Source organism: Miniopterus natalensis, chromosome X (assembly GCF_054644295.1).
Source record: "Miniopterus natalensis isolate mMinNat1 chromosome X, mMinNat1.hap1, whole genome shotgun sequence".
NCBI classification, from domain to species: Eukaryota; Metazoa; Chordata; class Mammalia; order Chiroptera; family Miniopteridae; genus Miniopterus; species Miniopterus natalensis.
In genome coordinates, this window is record NC_142103.1 from 73,640,961 (window position 1) to 73,661,682 (window position 20,722).

Genomic DNA, 20,722 nt, shown 5'->3' on the forward strand with positions numbered 1-20,722 from the left:
GTCCCATTTGTTTATTTTTTCTTTTGTTTCTCTTGCCCTAGGAGATGTATCAGTGAAAATTTCACTATGTGGGATGTCTGTGACTTTACTGCCTATGTTTTCTTCCAGGATTTTTATGGTTTCATGACTTACATTTAATTCTTTTATCCATTTTGAGTTTATTTTTGTGTATGGTGAAAGTTGGTGATCTAGTTTCATTTTTTTTTTTGCATATATCTGTCCAATTTTCCCAGCACTACTTATTGAAGAGACTATCTTTACTCCATTGGATACTCTTGCCTCCTTTGTCACATATTAATTGACCATAATGGCATGGGTGTATTTCTGGGGTCTCGGTTCTGTTCCATTGATCGATATGCCTGTTGTTGTACCAATACCAGGCTGTTTTGATTACAGTGGCATTGTAATACAGTTTGAAGTCCGGTAATGTGACCCCTCCCACTCTATTCTTTTTTCTCAAGATGGCTGCAGCTATTCGGGGTCTTTTTTGGTTCCATATAAATTTTTGAAATGTTCTAGGTCTGTGAAATATGCTGTTGGTATTTTAATAGGAATTGCATTGAATTTATAAATTGCTTTGGGTAGTATAGGCATTTTAATGACATTAATTCTTCCAATCCATGAGCATGGTATATTCTTCCACTTGTTTAAATCTTCCTCTATTTCTTTTTTCAGTGCCACGTTGTTTTCTGAGTACAGGTCTTTTACATCCTTGGTTAAGTTTATTCCTAGGTATCTTATTTTTTTAATTGCAGTGGTAAATGGTATTACTTTTTCAGTTTCTCTCTCTGAAAGTTCATTGTTGGTGTATAAGAATGCCATTGATTTCCGGATGTTGATTTTATATCCAGCTATCTTGCCAAATTCGTTTATCAAATCTCGTAGTACTTTGATGGAGTCTTTAGGGCTTTCTATGTACAATATCATGTCATCTGCAAATAATGACAGTTTTACTTCCTCCTTTCCAATATGGATACCTTTGATGTTTTCTTCCTGTCTGATGGCTATGGTGAGGACTTCCAGTACTATGTTGAATAAGAGTGGTGAAAGTGGACATCCCTGTCTTAGGTAGTACATTTTCATCTAGTCTTTTAATATGTGTATGTTTGTATATGAATATATGTGTATGCATATACATTTTTTTAATTGGGCTGCTACTGTGTACAGGTTTGTATATAATTTTTTCTTTCACTAATGACTATATCATGACCCTTTTCCAAGATCATTAAGTAGTCTTCAAAAGCATGGTTTTTAATGGCAGACTATTATTTCCTCTTTTAGATGTATAATTCTTCATCTAACTCTACCTAAATGTTGGATGGTTAGGATATTCCTAATTTTACCATTATAAGTAACCCTACAGTGGATGACACTTTATGTACATAAATCAATGTGTGCATTTCTAATTGCCCTCTTAAGATAGACTCCTAGGCATGGAAAAAACTGGATCAAAGGGTAGTAATCTTTTTTAAAACAGATGTAATTCACATAACATAAAATTCATTACTTTCAAGTACATAATTCAGTGGTTTTTAGTATATTCACAAGGTTGTGTGACCATTACTGCTAATTCCAGAAAAAATGTGAAATGCTTCACAAATGTGCATGTAATCCTTATGCAGGGGCCATGCTAATCTTCTCTGTATCATTTCAATTTTAGTATATGTTGGCTGAAGCAAGCACAGTAGGAACATTTTTTATGTCTCTTGATAACATTTCTGTCTAGCAAATGTGTATCTATATCCATTCTCACCCAACAGTGTCTAAGAATGCCTATTTCCCTGCAACTTTGCTGACATTTCAAAAAAAATATTGCTAATATCATTGAAAATGGCACTTTATTGTTTTGTCTCTTTGATTAGTTCTTACTTTATCACCTGAACTATAGCTGTTCTCTAGAGATCTGTCATCCACAGTCTTTCCTTTGCAAACTTATACTGTGGGCAGTCACATCACAATAGCCTTGGCTGCCTCCTCTCTGTGAATAATGACTACATGGCCATACCCTGCCCTAACCTCTTTCCAGGACTGCAGCCCAGATGCAAGGCTTCTTGCTGGGCATGCCTATGTACATAATTTGACAGCATAATAAACAAACTTGTGTCCAAAATCAAACTCATATCTCTTGAAGCCAGCTCTTGCTTTCGACCTCTGTATCTATATTAGTGATATTACCATTCTCATTGGTGTTTCAGTCATCTTAACTCTTCTCTTTCCTTTACATTTAATTAGTAGTCCAACCCTGTTGATTCTGTCTTGCATGTATTTTATCACATTCTTCCCTTCTGCTCCATCCCCACTGTCATTGGTCTAGTTCTACCTTTTGCGTGTATTGCACTAGCCTACCCACTTTTCTATGTTTTCAGTATTTATCCACATAATTCATCCTACATGTGGCTACTAGAATAACCTTATAAAATACTGCTTTTACCATGTTGCTCTCCTAGCCTGGAACCTCCAAAGCCTTTCTCTTGCCTATTGTATTGTGTAAGGTAAATGCTTTACCCCAACACTTAAGGCCCACCATGTTCTTGCATCATTCTAATTTTACTTCCTATGTACCTTATAGAAACTGTGTGCCCTTCCTGCAGCATATTCCTGCTTTTCTCACTCTTGTTTATACAAAAACTGGCATAACCTCTCCTCCAGTCTTCTCCAGTTGAAATTGTACTGTCTTCAAAAATTAGCTCAGAGTCTCTATCAATTCTTCTTTGATTCAGCCAGCTATGCTTGCTCTTTTATTTAGCTCTCATTTTGTTAGCATTTCCTTTATGACATGACATTCTGTCCTGTTTAATGGTTACTTAGGTATTTTTATTCACCCCTTATCATACTGTATATTCCTTGAGCACAGGGATTATATTTTCTTGGTTTTGGTATGCTCCATAGAACCTCTCCAGGCACCTTAAATGTAGATAGAAGCTCTATAAATGCTAGAATAAAAGAATGGTGAAGACTGTCAACATTATTTTTAGAACTACTAATGACTCAGTTTTGGGAATGAATTCTGTGCTAAGAAGGAACAAATGCCAGATGACCCAAATATCATGGTTTATTCTTCTTTTTCCCTCACTCTCCACATTCAGCCCATCAACAAATACTGTCAGCTTTACCTCTTCAAGACACCTAATCAAACCTTTTTACTCCTACTACTTCTCCCCTTGAACAAACCACCGTTATCTCTTATCTATAAGAGCTTTTTTAACAGGTTCCCCAGATTCTATTCTTCTCCTACCTAAATCCATCAGCCAGGTGAGATCTTTATAAAACTTAGATTGTGGTAGTTCTCTGCTTAACAACCTCTCCAGCAGCTACTAACTGTACTGAGAATAAAATGCAAACTTCTTACCTTGACTTTGAAAAATTCCATGGTTTGGCCCTGACACTTCCCCAGCTTCATCTCCCACTACTGTCCACCTTGGTCACTGTGCTCTAGCTCTGCTGAGCATTGGCCCTTCTTCAATGTCATGCTTGCTCAAAGCAGAGTGAGTAGGTACCCTTAGTGTTATTGGGGTCCTGGCTGTTGTTAGGTTATTGTCCTAGGGCTTCATGCCTTTAGTAGTGCAAATGGCCAGAAGTAATTTTAAGGGTTTTGAGACTTGACTTTGGGGAAAACCTCTGTGGATTCCATCTTTCCCTTGAAAAGTGGCATCTCCAATAATGAGTTTGAAATAAGGGCTATTCGGTTTAAAGGGAGAAGAAAGAAAATCTTGTGTTATTCTCGTAACCTTCTTCCCAGGGAATGTTATAAATATTTCTGCTAGAATCAGGAGCTGGAGGGTAAACATCCTCCATCTTCTTTATCACTCTTGATATTGGTATAGGTAATTGGGCATCAGAGCAGAAGCTGACTCTACAGATGATTCTTTGTGAACCTGCTGTCATTTTCCCTGTGTGTTCCTCTGAAGTCTCCATCAGCCCTCTGGTGTTGTACCCTTACCTTTTGTATATACAGGAAAGAGACAAAAGCCATCTTTCATTATTCAGTTCTTGACTTGCTCCCCTGGCTTCTAGAAACTTTAAAATATGCACCATTCACCTCTTTGCCTTTGGGATAATTGATAAGAAGCGGTCTATGATGGGTATGTTTTATCAGACTATCCATAGAAAAACTAGAATATGCTCCCCAGCCCACTCTGAAAGAGCATTTCATGTATTGTTTTTCTAAACTCCTAAGCATTTTCTAGCCCCTAATATTTACAAAACTCTCCTGCATCATTGATATGGTTGCCTCCTTCCAACCTTCTTTTGAAAAAGAAGTGCTCCCATGTTTTAAAGATTCCAATGTGAAAATGGAGAAATGAAAACAGAAGGTCAAATGTAAAAGCTCTAACCAGATGACATTATCCCTTTCTATTTAGAAAGCCCAAAGGCATCCCCTGACACCACAGCATTTGGGGGAGTACTTATTTCCACCCCAACATTCCCTTCATTTCTTATTCACTACCCTAGCTTTCTTTTGGCCAGGGATGGATCCTGAGGTGGAAGGAGGAGAAGGGGGTCCAGCAGATTTATATGAAAAATCTTGACCTTGCTATTCAGATAATTGAGGGGAGATGAAAGAGGTGGGAAAGGTTGGGCAGAACTGGATAATACGAGCCCTGTCTACATAAAGTACTCATATCTGAGATGACCCAGATTATAACTTTTCCAGACTGAAAAGAAAGCCACTGTCCTTAAAGTTCTCTTTAAAACTATACATACATTACACATACATACACACAGGTACACATACACAGAAATACACATGCATACACATACATATACATACACAAATACATACACATAAAAATACATGCACAAATACACATACACATGTATATTTACACATATATACACACATATTTCCCCTTGGTTGGGTCTATAGTAAGGATCTCTGGATCACCAAGCTTCAAGTTCCCTCAGATAACAGTGAGGAGTGAGTGGACCTTTGTAGCCCTGTATCCCTCCATGGTGATCAAGCAGGTTTCCCCTTCTTCTGTCAGATAAACAAACCATGTATTGTTCTGTCCACCGGATGGTGTGTGGGCTTCCCTTCCTGCTGATCTGGCCAGAATGAGCTTGGACCCCTTCATGTGGGGCAGCTGGAATGTGCTGTTTGGGGGGAGGCTGGAAGTGCCACAAAAAGTAAACAGAGCTAATCAAGGACATTCTTTTGTGCTTCTCCTTGTCTAAACATTTTCTTTTTTAATTTTTAAAAATTTATTTGAGAGAGAGATATATATATCAATGTAAGAGAGAAACATCAATTGGGTTGCCTCCCAAACATGCCCCGACCAGGGATAGAACCCACCATCTTTTGGTATATAGGACGACACCCCAACCAACTGAGCCACACCATCCAGGGCTCTACACACTTTCAAAAGAGGAAAGAGCCTATAGGAGGTTATGGCCCAGACATCAGACTAAGCACAATCCCAAGCAACAGAGACCATATTTTCCTTCTTGCCCTAAAGTAAGGCAGTCGTGGGTCTCTTTCTGCTTGCCCCCTTTCTGCCCCCCTCCAAGTATCTCCTGAGGGTCTGCTGGGAGCCAAGCTCAGAGATAGTGATGTCTGAAGATATTGGGTTGACACCCCACTAACACAGCTAGAAATTGCCTCCTTCCAGAATTGGTCCTCATCTCTCCTCTCACCCCTCCAAAAGGTCTTTATAAGGACTCTTCTGGGATCTAGCTTCTGGCTTATCTGCTACTTCTGCCTAGATGTACCCCCAATGCACCCACGCCCACTTCTTATCCTCTGAGTGCTTGGAAAAGAAGCAGTCATCTTTACCTACCAAGGAGGTTATACTTGGTCATGTTATCTGGAACTCAGCTCTGCTAAGTGAGAGGGTGCCCCCTTTAACACCACCCCATCTCCCAGCCTCTTTCCCAAATTCCATACTTATTTTTTCTTGCCAAATAATTTCTCAAGTACATGCTATCTGTGCCTACCTGCCTATCCTATCAGCTTATCTGGTGACTACCCAAATCATACTCCCACCCTACCTCCCTATCCCAGCCAGTCCTATGAACATGCTTGTGCCTCTAGTCATAATTTCCTCAGCCTCATCTGGCCACTGACGGGGCCAGACTGCTATCAAACTCATTGTTCTTTATTTTGTTAGGAAGGGGGGGATCAACAAGCCTCATTAGGGAAGGACTTTTATGGGCTGGGTTACTGAGTAGAAGAGGGAAGGTACTTGGTGACCAGAAGATTAGGGGAGGCTGGACACCCAGGCCTGAGTAATGACATGAGAAGAGACTGTTTATCCTGATGTTTGCTTATTTGTTTGTTCAGGCCAGGGTTTATCCCCTAGTGCACTGCTAATGGTATTGTATTCCTTGATGTGTTGTCAAAATGTGGCTATCATACCCACAGCACCAGCATTACTGTAGAACTCGTTAGAAGGTCAGAATCTGAAGCCCACTCTATACCTCTTGAATTAGAATCTGCATTTTAACAAGATGCCCAAACGATGAGTATGCCCACTCAAGTTTGAGAAACTCTGTTCTAGAGTACTAGGTTTGGCTTTTGAACTTTCTCTTAACTAGTCTTTTCTCTTTCATCTTCATTTGAGTTAAAGAAGTTATTGTTCTTGCTACTGATGGCATCTTGCCTATTATTATTTTGGGTAGAGGATAATAGTAAAAACAGATACCATTTATTGAATATCTGCAGAGGAGGAAATTGAGGTTCTGTGACATGCTCAAGGCCAAACAACTAGTAAGTGGTAAAGCTGAGACTCCACGCCAGATCCATAAGCCCACAAAAATCTCCAAACTTTTCCTATACAGTACTTATAACTACCAAAGGAGGGCCTATGAACTTACTTGAATGATACCTCCCTTTTGTGGAATAGATAAATATCAACCCAGACTTCCCTAGCAGGTACAGAGGTAAGAGAGGGGAAGTAGCCTCTAGCCTCCAGGCAGGATTTCCCCTGAGAGAAAAGGCCCTAGCATATTTCTTGTCCTGTGGGAACTCATGTAAGTCCTTTAAGGAGCCAGAATCTGCTGGAATTGAGACCAGAGGCCAAAGGAAACCGGAGTGGGAATCAGGAGTATTATGAAGGGAAATCCCCAAGAGAAACTAAATTCTGATGCCTGTACTTGGGCATAGAGAGTCTAACAAAGTCATGTGGGACTATTCTGGGTTCTGGCTTTTGCACAGGTCAATGAGGACATCATTTGAAGCCCCAGCCTGGGGCCTAGGACTATTACATCATGTCATGCTATAGCTGGAAGGATTGTTTGTGATGATGGAGTCCAGTGTTTTATTTTGCAGAGAGGAAACGGAAGCTCAGAGAGGGAGAGTAAGTTGCCAGAGGTCAGAGCAAATTCATGGCAGAGCCAGAGATGCTGACTCCAAGTGTCACTCTTCTGGAGATGGAGTCTCTGGTGTGAAATAGTTTTCTTTAGGTCTGCTCAGGTGCCCATAGGATTCAAAGACCCTGTAAATATGGCCCAGAATGGCTTGTGAGTCTATATCTCAGCAGGACCGTGACCTTGGACAATCTCTAGGTCACATGCCCCCAGCTGTGTAAAATCAGCTGTAGTGCTACTTGCTCTTCTGGCCCTGGAGGCTACTAGGCCTGGCTGATCTGGTCTTTCCTTTTCTGGGGCCCAAAGGACCTGTGGAGATGGCTGGGTGGGGTCAACTCAGTCCAGGAAGCGCAGGAATTCTTTTAAGTGTATGTGTCTGACCCCAGTTTTTTCTTTCTCAGTTACGTGTATTTTTAAAAATTCTTTTTAGACACCCGCTTTATCTTTCCCAAACATCATTTCCTTGCTCCTTTCCTGAGTTCTAGCAGTGGCTGGGGGCCCAGCTTCCTTATTGGCCTCTAAGCTGTGGAAGGGGGCGGGCCAGGGCTCAGAGGAGGCTGGAATAGGGAACAGGGGGGCTGTTTATGCTACTGAAACTGCCTTTCATACTTCCCTTTGCCACCAGGGTGCTAGCTGGTTTCTTGAGCAGTGTCTTCACTCCTATCCAGTTTTTGACACTGGCTTTCATGCACTAAGGCTGTGGCCACATCTAGGGACAACCAGGCTGATGGTCATACCTTGCCTTCAATGCCAGTCCTTTCTGATCTTGGAACTGGGACCTGACTGTGCCTGGGCCCCTTGGATCACACTCAGGAGCTTGGGCTGATGGCCCCCCATCTCAGGAGGTCTTAACAGGAAGGCAGATGGCTGTCAACTAAGGGAGAATCCAACTTGCAAAAAGAAGCCCTGGGGGCTGCCTGGAGGGGTTGGTGATGAGCATCTGAGCTGGCTGGATACCCAGCTCTCTTCTAAGCCACCTCTCCACCCTGGGCAACTTTCCTGGTAGGTACAATTAGCAGCCATGGCCACCATGGCTGCTGTCCCTCTCTCCACTTCTGCTTTCTTTCTTCAATATCTTTTACTTTTTGCTTCTAAGGAAGGAGTTTGGGGTAATAAATTATAGGGGGGGGGGTGTTTAATGTTAGTCCTGAGCCATCCTTAGAAAAAAGGAATAGTTGCCTACACAGCTAGGCCTGGAGCTGCCGAACTAGTGGTTGCCATTTTCTTTTTCTTTTCTTTTCTTTTCTTTTCTTTTCTTTTCTTTTCTTTTCTTTTCTTTCTTTCTTTTCTCTTCTCTTCTCTTCTCTTCTCTTCTCTTCTCTTCTCTTCTCTTCTCTTCTCTTCTCTTCTCTTCTCTTCTCTTCTCTTCTCTTCTCTTCTCTTCTCTTCTCTTCTCTTCTCTTCTCTTCTCTCCTCTCCTCTCCTCTCCTCTCCTCTCCTCTCCTCTCCTCTCCTCTCCTCTCCTCTCCTCTCCCCTCCCCTCCCCTCCCCTCCCCTCCCCTCCCCTCCCCTCCCCTCCCCTCCCCTCCCCTCCCCTCCCCTTCTCCTCTTCTCCTCCTCTTCTCCCCTTCTCTTCTCTTCTCTTCTCTTCTCTTCTCTTCTCTTCTCTTCTCTTCTCTTCTCTTCTCTTCTCTTCTCTTCTCTTCTCTTCTCTTCTCTTCTCTTCTCTTCTCTCCTCTCCTCTCCTCTCCTCTCCTCTCCTCTCCTCTCCTCTCCTCTCCCCTCCCCTCCCCTCCCCTCCCCTCCCCTCCCCTCCCCTCCCCTCCCCCTCCCCTCCCCTTCTCCTCTTCTCCTCCTCTTCTCCCCTTCTCTTCTCTTCTCTTTTCTCTTCTCTTCTCTTCTCTTCTCTTCTCTTCTCTTCTCTTCTCTTCTCTTCTCTTCTCTTCTCTTCTCTTCTCTTCTCTTCTCTTTTCTCTTCTCCTCTTCTCTTCTCTTCTCTTTTCTCTTCTTCTTTTTTTTCTTTTTTTGGTTTTAAAATATATCTTTATTGACCCCAGAGAGAGGAAGGGAGAGAGAGAGAAACATCAATGATGAGAGAGCCATTAATGGGCTGCTTCCCGCAAGCCCCCCACTGGGGATCGAGACCACAACCCAGGCATGTGACCCGACTGGGAATCGAACCTCAATCTCCTGGATCATATGTAAATGCTCAACTGCTGAGCCACGCAGGCCAGGCTGTTACCATTTTCTTACCTCTCTACTTATTTCTCCTCATCCCACTTCCCCACTGACTAAAGATGGTTTAAACTCTATGACTATTGGTTTCCTTTTCTGACTGCTTCTTAAGGGAATGGCTAGGAGACGCCTCAGGTATACAAGCTTTTTGAGACAGATTGCTCTTTGGGGAAGAGGAGTTGTGTGGTATCCTAGAAAGGACTGAGGTATCTGAGCCTCATTCCCAACTGCTGGTGACTAGCTGTGTGCTCTTAGTAAAAGCAATTCAGCTCTCTGTGTCTGTTTTCTATTCTGTAAAGTGAGGATAATAATAGCTCTTATCAATAAGGTTGGAGTAAGGATTGAATCAGCTAATGCATGCAAAATGCTTAGTGCCTAGTGCATCTTAAGTATTCAATAAATGGTTCCTGTTGTTATTTTTTAAATTGTATAGCATTTCAGTTACTATGCTGAGTGATTTCACACATGGGACTTCATTCAGGCTATAACTTCAGAGTAAGGGATGGTTATCTTCCCCATTTTACAGATAAAGAATCTACAACTCAGAAAAGTGATTTGTCCAAGGTCACACAGCTAGGATTGAAATGTAAGTGTAGACTAAGTCTAGAGCTCTTCAGGAATAATTATAGACCAAATATTAGACTCTATATGTAGCATTCTCCTGCTGGGATTTTCTTTTCCCCAGCTTGTAGTTTTTCCTCCAGTGGTCCCAAAGCCCCCATTGCCTTGCTTATGCCTACTTTGGGATTTCTCCCCCATTGCTGGAGAAACCCTAGAGAGAGTAAAGGCCTTTGTAAGCTACTTTTCAAAGTGTGACAAGGGAGTGGTACAGCAGAATTTTGTCAGTGGATGGACAAATCTGGGTGGGAGTACTCTTGAACCATCAAGAACAAGTCTAAGCTGCTAACCTTTATTATAGTACCTATTTATTGACAACTTGCTATGCATCAGGCTGTGCCCCAGATGCTTTGAGAATATTATCTCTAATCCCCACAATAACCTAGCCAGGTAAGGATTATTGTTCCCCTTTTCAGATGAAAAAAGGGCTCTGAAGCTCAAATGGGTTAAGTGACTTGCATAGACTCACACTTCCAAAATGGTAGAGTTAAGATATGAACCTAGATCTGTCTCACTTGTTTTTGCCTTATTGTCTGTGGGCTCAGTATAGTTGGTAGGATGAGACTAACATACATGAAATAATGATGAGCAATATAAAACACCATATTATTAAGGGCTAAATTGTGAGGACTAGATTACTAAAGACAAGCTCCCTGAAGGAAATGGTACTTGAGCAGTACCTTGAAAAACAGGTGGAATTTAGATTAACAAAATGGGAGGGGGCCTTCTAGGCAAAGAAAACAGTCAGAGTAATAACTAAAATTGGTTGAGGGCTTACCAGACCCTGTTCTAAACAGTTGGCATGCAGTCACATTTGTTCTTTACAAACCCCATTAATTAGGTACTATTATCCCTATTTTGCTGCTGTGGCAACTAGAGCTCTGAGAACTGAAGTCACCTATCTAAAGCAACAGAGCTAATAAGTGTTGGAGCTAGGATTCAAACCAAGGTGGTCCAAGTCCAGAGCCTGTGCTAAGTTCTACTGGAAAACCATGAGCAAAGGCACAAAGTTGATTGCAGAGTGTGATTGGAGCAGAAACATGAGAAATTGGGCTGGGTGGGTAAAGATAGCTTATAGAGGAAAGTCTGATCCAGTTTACATTTGATGCAGGACAGAGTAGGAAACAGGAAGCCAGTGAAGATTCTTGAATAGGAGAGTGCTATAATTTAGTTGGTGTTTGACATGATATGATCTAAAACTAGTGACTGGAGGTGGAACAGGTGACTGGCTGGCAGACTGACAGTATTTTGGATGTAAATTGTTAAGAGCCTGGACTAAAACAGGAGGTGTTGGTGGTAGATTCTGTGGAGGAGAATTGTGATTATGTGGAATTGATTGTCTAAATGAAAATAATGAGAGAGAGAGAGAGAGGGGAGAGAGAGAGAGAGCAAGCCAGAGAGATATAATAAAAGAAGACTCCATAGAACTCTGAGAAATTTGTTGGTTGGGGAGAAGGTGGTATTTAGGCTGACTGCTAACCTTTTAAACCCTGGACCCAGAAGAACTTCAGGAATCCTAGATGTAGATGAAGAGCCCAAAATAAGAGGCGCCCCATTCTCCACTGTATCCTCAGTGCCTGGGGGTACTGTACATAGTTGGTACACAGTCTGTAGCAGTACATTGTACTTCTGTGAGATGCCTTATAAATAGTTGTTAATGGATGACTACCTGGTACAGCAGCTCATGAGATTTCTAGCATTAGGGCTTTGTGTATGAGCATGTACACCCCCTTACACCAGGCCTTGTTGAGCCTTCAGCTTTCCCACTGTAGAACATCCATAATAGAACAATGTGGTTAAAAATGGGGGCCTCACCTGGCTTTCCTCCCCATAAATCTTAGTCACTGCTGCTGACCTGTATGACTCTGGTTCCTGACCTTTGACAAGCAGCTTCCCCTGTCCTTCCTCTTACACCTCCTTGTCTGTGTCTGGCCTGTTACCACTCAACCCATGCTTTTCCCAGCAAAGCCATTCTCTTCAGGACTATATTTTTAGGCCTTAGCCCTCTAGAGCCTTGCACTGCTTGGATTTTCTGTGTTTCTGCTGAATTATCCCACTGTATAACCAGCTTCTTGAAAACAGGGGCCCTTATCTTATTCAACTCTGTGCCCTCAGTACCTAGTATGGAGCCTGCCACAGTAAATGACTGCATAAATTAGTAAATAAGCTATCATTCATTTTACCTCTCTTATTTGCATCTACTTATTTACATCTGTTGCTCTTACTCTGTCATTCATCTCTATCATCCAATTCTCTCTACTATTTATTTCTTTATAATCATTGTCAGGGTTTTCTCCCTTTCTGTGATTTGTTTTTCTCTGTATCACCTTCCCCTCTCATCTCTAGTATCTACCTGGCCCTTCCAACTCCTTCCTTCCTTCCTTCCTTCCTTCCTTCCTTCCTTCCTTCCTTCCTTCCTTCCTTCCTTCCTTCCTTCCTTCCTTCCTTCCTTCCTTTTTTCTTTCTCCCTCTCCTTATTCTCCCCCTTTTCCCTTTGTCCCTCTCTAATTCTCTCTCTCATCAATGTTTTCTTTATCTTCTGGCACTACCCATACCCCACATGTGATCGTCTCCATACTGTTCTTACTTATATCCAAGGGTGACATCTATTCATCTGAAATATACCAGAGGATAGGGATTGGTCCTATTTAAGCCAGTGAGTTCAAGAGTTGTTGCTTCAGGTTCCATCACCAGACAGACCCTGTGGTTGTATCTAGGGCCTTGGCCTCAGACGTGTTTCCCTTTATTCACTCCTGCTCTGCTGAGCAGCAGTCTCCTCTGTCAGCCTAGCACACACCATTCACCACATTCTTCCATTTTGCCTGGCAGGAGTTAGGATTCCTTTGCATCATTTTTCTTATATACTCAGATGTTTCACCTCTTATCCTTCACTCTCTCACAGCCTTTAACCACTCTTTATTTGAATAATTGTCTCTCTCACTAATCTATAACTCTTAAGGGCAAAGACTACGTTTGATTCCTGTCTCTATCACCAAAGCTATAAACAGATGGTACACAGTAAACATACAACAAATGCTTATCAAATGAATAAGGAAAGATTGGAGAATTTGAAGCCCAGTGTTGACTTGTTGAAACTTTTCAATCACTGGCCTATTCCTTTCTTAGAGAAAAATGGGAAGATGGACCAGATTAATTTTTTTTCTCAAAGACAACTTAGGGTAGAGTCACTGTTCATTGATCACCAACACTTGTTTATTCCACAAATATTACTGAACATCTACTGTGTCTGGCATTGCTATATGTGCTTGGGATACACCTATGAACACAATAGCCATGTAAAGCTAACATTTCGTTTCTCCAGGGATAATCATTGGGATGAAAGGGATTTGAGTACTAGGAGCTGAGGGCCACTAAGATTCCCATACCAGCTCCTTGCAGAATGTTCTTTCAATTTAGGGAAAAAGGGGTTGGGGGCGGAAGCTGCCTGGGAAGTGATTTCAGCTCTGGTTCCCTAAGCTGACTTCCTGTCCCTTTCTTGCTGTAGGAGAAACGCCCCTGTCAGTAGGCCACACTCATGGCATGTGGCCAAGCTGCTGGAGGGATGCCCTGAAGCGGCTACCACCATGCATGTTCCTTCTGAAGCCTTCAGCTTGTCCTGGCATTCCGGCTGTAACACAAGGTGAGTCTAGAACTCTCCTCTCAAGATGGTCTGGAGGGTAGACAACATGACCACTCCTTCTCCTCTACTCTAGTACCTGTTGGATGTTATAGAGCCCAGAGTGCTATAATAGAAAATGAAATGGTAGTCCAGTCTGCATTCTAGTCCTAGTCTGCAGCTAACTCTGTGACTTTGGGTCAATCCCATTCCTTCTGGAAAATATTTCCTTAAAATACTTAACTCATTTGGCTTGCAAGACACATTGCCCTGCTTTTCATCCTGTTTCACTGGCTTCTCCCTTGCAGTCTCTTTCCACGGTTCCTCTTCATCTCCTTGGTCTCTTAAAGTAGGAGGGCCCCCAGGTATCCAGTTCTGCTCCTCTTCCCTGTCTACAGTGACTCACTGGCAATCTTATCCAGTGTTGATCAGCTCTGTCACAGAGCCAAAGCCTTCAGAATGTGATCTTGCTGAATAATAGGGTCTACTTATGGTGAGGATCTCTCAATGCAGATAGTGTGGTATAGTTTGTTGTTGAAACAACTGCCCAGAAGAGGCAGATAATTACTTCAGCAAGCTCAGAGCCAGCAAAGCTGCTGGCCTTAGCTGCCTTTCTGCTCTCACAACAAGATCATCCCTTCAAGAAAGGATTTTTGTTGAAGAGGCCCAGGGAAGCTAAGGATTGAGTTTGCTCCCATTCAGTGACTTTATTTAGCATTGGAAGCCATGGGCTCAGGACAGAGGCAGAGGCAATTTCGTTCTAGAAGGATACACAGAAACGCATTTTGAGCTTGGTTCCTGTTGGAGTGTGTGTGGGGGGGTGGGGTTCAGCAGGAAGGGTGCTGGGGTAGGTAGCAGGTCCCCTTGCCAGCAAGGAGTTGAAGGATTCCAGCCCAGAGGTCAAGTGAGCAGAGTGAGTAAGGGGTGGTGCAGGGAGCAAAATTAGGGGAGGCTGGCATGAAAGTCTCCTGGGCTCCTGCCACTGCTCAGCTCTGACTTTCTGAACTGACCTTTCTGAGAGCAGCCTGCAACCTCTGGGATTCTAATCATAGGGAGTTACTGGTATGACTTGGTTCAATTTGGCTTTGTGTGTAGGAAATTGTACATAAAATTCAAGATTGTGCCTTACCCTAGTCCCTTCCTTGGTCTCTCTAGTTTGGCTTTACCATGGGGGGGTGAGGGCACCATTGTGAGCAGGGGCCACAACACTATCAATACTAGTAGTGGAGAGGATGCTGATAACAATAGCCATGGAAACAGCAATCAAGAGAGCAGCAGCTACCACATATTGAACCTTTGCTAGGTGCTTGAGCTGTGACAAGAGATCTACATTTGTTATCTATTTGCATCCACAAAGCAACCCTCTGATGCAGATATTACTATATTCCCATTTAACAGACAGTATAGCAGAGGAGCTAAGACATTGGACTTATAGAGGCCTGGGTTCTAATTGTACCTCTGGTTCTTTAGCAGCTTTGTGAGGTTGTCAGTTTACTTGACCTCTTGAAGCTTCAGCAGATAATAATTTATTGCCTTAAGTTTGAAATGAGACACTCTAAAGTCCTGGCTCATTATAGGTCTTCAGTAAATGGTCAGGATTACTATTATCAAGAAGAAGAAAAAAAAAAACAAAAAAACAGAGGATGCCTCAATTCCAGCTCTGTCTGGGCAAAGAACTAGAACTGGGTGATCTTGAGAAAAATCACCTCCTCAAAATCACTTCTATTGTGGGACTTGATTTACACCAGTTATTCTCAAATTGTGGTCCCTGGACCAACAACACCAGTATCACCTGGCAACTTTTTAGAAGTAAAAATTCTCAGGATTCACTCAGACCTAAAACTTTGGGGAGGAGGCCTAGTAACCTGTTTTGACAAGCCCTCCTTGTGATTCTGATGCATGCTCAAATTTGAGAACCACTGATTTTCAAAATGGGCTGTCTGAAATTGAATCAGACCTTTAAGGCCCTTCTCTAATGCTAATAATCTGTGATTGTCTCTCCTGGCAGAAAGCCCTATGCTGACTTCCTGAGGACAGTGACAGGTCAGAAGCAATTCTAGATTCTCTGACTTCAAACAGAGCATAACCCCCAATGGAGTTTTCACACATTTAGTCTTTGGGATCTTGCCCCATCCTTCTTCCACATGCTGTCATGTCTCCCATTTTACCACATCACTGTGGTGTCCCAGTGTCCATCTCTTTCCCTGTTTTCTTTATTTCCTTTCTTGCTTTATCTCACTCTCATTTGTGGCGTGAGTGCTTCTGGGTTGTCTTGCCTTCTCCCATGGCAGGGCAGGCCACAGTGGGAAAGGGATTTGGTAATTTGGCTAACTAATCAGTATGCCCTGTGTCTTGCAGTGACGTGTGTGTGCAGTGGTGTCCACTCTCCAGGCACTGCAGCACTGAGAAAAGCAGCTCCATTGGCAGCATGGAGAGCCTGGAGCAACCAGGCCAAGCTACCTATGAAGGTCACCTCTTGCCCATTGACCAGAACATGTACCCCAACCAGCGTGACTCAGCCTACAGCTCCTTCTCAGCCAGCTCAAATGCCTCTGACTGTGCCCTTTCCCTCAGGCCAGAGGAGCCAGCCTCTACAGACTGTATTATGCAAGGCCCAGGGTTAACTAAGGCCCCTAATGGCAGGCCTAATGTGGCTGAGATCTCAGGAGGTAGCCGGCGTACCAATGGGGGCCAGCTGACTCCCAGTACCCAGATGTCATCCCGCCCACAGGACGTCCACCACTCGGGGCCTGCCAAGGCTGCCAAGGGCCCACCACAACCTCCAGTGAGGCGAGACAGTCTTCAGGCCTCCAGAGCCCAGTTTTTCAATGGAGAGAAGCGCAGGTCTTCTGAGCCCATGGACTCTTTGCAACAGAAGGAGAAACCAAACCTAAACACTGAGCTATGCCCAAGGAACCCAAACAGGTTCTGCTGCCTCAGTGGGCAAGACCAAGTGAAAAATGAGGGCCATCAGAACTGTGAGCTCAGTCAACCTCCTGAATCCAACCAGCAAGGTTCTGAGCACCTACTGATGGAGGCCTCAGCCAATGCTGTTGGATTCCAAAAATCATATGACAAAGTTTCCAGCATAGATTCCAGCCCACTCAGCAAGGCTTCAACAGAGCTAGCTAAGACTTCTTTTGGCAGCCCTCCACACCTCACAGGATCCACAGGCCATCGTCATAGTGCCCCTGAACAGCTGCTGGCATCCCACTTGCAGCATGTGCACCTTGATACTAGGGGTAGCAAGGGGATGGAGCTCCCAACTGGACAGGATGGGCACGAGTGGACTCTGTCCCCTTTGCACAGTAGTCACACAGGCAAGAAAAGTCCATGTTCCCCTGCAGGAGGAACCCAGGACCAGCCCAGCAAAGAGAGAAAGACCAGGCCAGGGGATGATAGGCCTATGGGTTCAGGGCACCAGAGCCCAAGCAGCTCCGCCCACGAGGAAGCTGATGGACATCCTCCAGAAAGAGGTTTCCAAGACCCAAACAGAGTAAGCAGAGCAGGCAATGAATTGGCCAACCAGCAGCCCTCTGCCTCTGGCTCTCTTATTCAACAAACCAGGGACTGTTCTTCAACCACTAAAGTAGCTGGCACCACAGAGACAACTGAAGAAGGAGACAATGAGCCCAAGGAGTGTGGCCGGGTGGGTGGTAGGCGAAATGGAGGGACCCGGGGCCGCTCAATCCAAAATCGGCGGAAGAGTGAGCGTTTTGCTACCAACCTGCGTAATGAAATTCAGAGGAGGAAGGCCCAGCTCCATAAAAGCAAGAGTCCCTTATCACAGCTGTGTGACACTAAGGAGCAAGTGGAAGAGACTGAGAAGCCCCTAGAAAGTCCTCTACTTCCTGCTTCTAACTCACCTCTTCTACCTTCATATAAAAAACCACCTAGCCCCAGGGACAAGCTCTTTAACAAGAGCATGATGCTTAGGGCTAGGTCTTCAGAATGCCTCAGCCAAGCCCTGGAGAGCCATGAATCTAGGGCAGGCTTGGAGGGACGAATGAGCCCTGGCCGGAGGCCTGGCCAATCCTCTTTGGGCCTGAACACCTGGTGGAAAGCATCTGACCCATCTTCAGACTCTGAGAAAACAAATGTTCACCATGGAGTCCGTGGAGGTCATTGGCGATGGTCTCCAGAGCACAGTCTGCAGCCACATGTCGCACCAGCCATGGAAAACTCTTCCAACCCAGGAGATAACAAGGCTTCTACTGCCCAAGCTGAGGAGGAAGCCATCCTCTTGCCCTTTGCAGACAGAAGAAAATTTTTTGAAGAGAGTAGCAAATCCCTATCTACATCTCATTTGCCAGGTTTAACCACTCATAGTAATAAGACTTTTGCCCAGAGACCAAAACCTATAGAACAAAATTTCCAGCCAATGAGCTCCAGCTATAGGGAATTGAGGCACCATCCCATGGACCAATCATATCATTCCACGGACCAACCATATCATGCCACAGACCAGTCGTATCATTCCATGTCACCCCATCAGTCAGAAACTCCTACTTATTCAGAATGTTTTACAAGCAAAGGTCTAGAACAATCCATGTGTTGTAAGCCACTGCACTGTGGTGATTTTGATTACCACAGGACCTGCTCTTACTCCTGCAGTGTCCAGGGAGCTGTAGTGCATGACCCTTGCATCTATTGTTCTGGGGAAATCTGCCCTGCTTTGCGAAAGAGAAATATGATGCCAAACTGCTACAACTGCCGGTGCCACCACCACCAATGCATTCGGTGTTCAGCTTGCTACCATAATCCCCAGCACAGTACCCTCGAGGACAGCAGCTTGGTACCTGGCAATGCTTGGAAACCCAGGAAGCTGACAGTGCAGGTGAGGACTTGGTTCTTGTATGGGTGAGCTTCACTATTCTCTCTATGGAGAAAGTGAGGTGAATCATTTAAAAGATAACAATTATAATTTCTTAAAACTATATAGTCCTTACTCCACTACATGGTAGTTTACTAACCTTGGGCAGGACACTCAGCCACCAAAAGTGCAATTATCTCATCTTTAGAGTTAGAATAAAATAACTTTTGCTTCACAAAATGGACAGAACTGGGATTTATAACCTAACCGTACAGTTGGTATCTGAGTGACCTTAAGCAAGTCATTTACCACCAAAATTTGCAGTTGTGTGATTTTTAAAGGGATAAATGGATTTTTACCTCATAAAATGCCCAGTACTAAGTAAATTCTTATTACCTCATCACTAAAGTAGAGGAAAATAATGGCTGCCTCATAAATCAGTTGTGAGGATCAAATGAGATTTTGTATATAGAGTGTCAGTCCCAGTACCTGATACAAAACAGCATGTATTTGCTTCCATTTCCTGATTTAAAACTATTTGGAACTCCAAAATTTGCAAACGGTCCCCCAGACTTTGCTTTCAGAGATTTGACTTGTCTGTTTTTCTAAAGGATGACTCCTTACCCCTCTTCTCCAGTCTCTCTCTCTGTCAGAGACCCAAGTTTAGACTGGCTGTTGTGACCTACCTGGTTATGACCTACCACCCTGTCATAAACCACCACCATCTCCCAGGGTATATTTCTGGGAGGATCCCCTAGGTCCCTACCAGCTCACTATCAGATTCCTTCCCTATGACTCTCTTAGTGCCACCTTTTGGCTGGCTCATTCAAACCAGAAGTTAGTTTCTGTCTTGAACTGTTGTTACATAGGTAGATATTTCTGGGTGACTTGGTGTATGAAATTGCTTGGTACATATTCTTTGAATAAAGGAAGCTTAGGGGTGAAAGGATCCTTACACAAAAGAGTATATATTCTACTATTCCTTTTATATAAAGTTCTAAAACAGCTATTCTATGGAAAAATAATTCTTAGCAGTGGTTGCCTATGGGAGGTGGCATGGAGATTGACTGGGAAAGGACATGAGGGAATTTTGTTGGGTGATGATAATGTTCTATATCTTTTTTAAATATTTTATCTTTAAATTTATCTTTATTGTTAAAAAATATTGCAGATGTCACCCCTTTTTCCCCCATTGACCCCCTCTACTCCACTCCCGCCCCCTTCCCAGGCCTTCCACTCACTATTGTCTATCTGAATAAGAGTTTGAGTTACACAGGTATATACATTCATAAGAACTTGACAAATGTACACTTAACATTTGTGCATTTCACTGGAAGTAAATTTTGCCTTAAAATATTATAAACAAATATGGAGCTTTATTTAATGATGTTATGCTGAAGTTTTTGAAGTCTATTGGTTGTCTAACTTGAAGTTTTCAGCAAATAAATGTTGCAATGTTTTGTTGTATTTATCCCTAAGATTTCATGTTTTTGATGCTATTGTAAATAGTATTGTTTTTCTTAATGTCAAGTTAAAATTATTTGTTACTATTATACAGAAATACAATTCAATTTTTTGTATTGGCCTTGTATCCTGTAAACTTTTCAAACTCACCTATTGGTTCTAGTAGCTTTATGGTAGATTTTTAAAAGATTTTTCTATATAAACAATTATATCATCTGCTAATGGAAATAATTTTAAATCTTTTTTTTCCACTATGTATGCCTTTTCTAGGGGAGAGGGGGGCCTTATTGCACTGTCCGGGACCTCCAATACAAGGTTTAATAGAAGTGGTGAGAATAGATATTGTTGCTTTGTTCCCAGTCTTTCACTATTAAGTGTGATGTTAGCTGTAGGTTTTTTTTTTAGATGCCCTTCATCAGGTTGAGGAAATTCCCTTTTACTCCTAGTTTGATGAGAGCTTTTATCAGGAGTGGATGTTGAATTTTTTTCACATGCTTTTTCTATATCTTCTGAGATGATTATATAGTTTTTCTCTTTTAGTCTACTGATATGATGAATTACATTGATTTTTGAAACAAGAACCAGCCTATCATTATGCATTTGGTCATGACATATTATCTTTTTTATGTGTTACTAGATTTGATTATTTCATAGTTTGTTAAAGATTTTTGTGTCTATGTTTATCAGAGATTTTAGCCTGTAGTTATAATGTTCTTGTCTGGTTTTTATAT

The 20,722-nt window shown here is 42.9% G+C and overlaps 1 protein-coding gene and 1 non-coding gene across 3 annotated transcripts in view; one reads left to right on the plus strand and one right to left on the minus strand.

The window, feature by feature from the left end:
• The window catches only part of SHROOM4 (shroom family member 4), a 208,443-nt gene that overhangs the window by 148,716 nt on the left and 39,005 nt on the right, over positions 1 to 20,722 (plus strand). For both annotated transcript variants that reach the window (XM_016218523.2, XM_016218524.2), the window contains 2 exons: positions 13,604 to 13,738; positions 16,073 to 18,551. In XM_016218523.2, coding sequence (XP_016074009.2) covers positions 13,604 to 13,738; positions 16,073 to 18,551 — 2,614 coding nt within the window. The remainder of the gene's footprint in view (positions 1 to 13,603; positions 13,739 to 16,072; positions 18,552 to 20,722) is intronic.
• On the minus strand, positions 1,578 to 1,681 carry LOC148090574 (U6 spliceosomal RNA). The gene has a single exon (XR_015713797.1). It is a non-coding gene; the product is annotated as a U6 spliceosomal RNA (small nuclear RNA).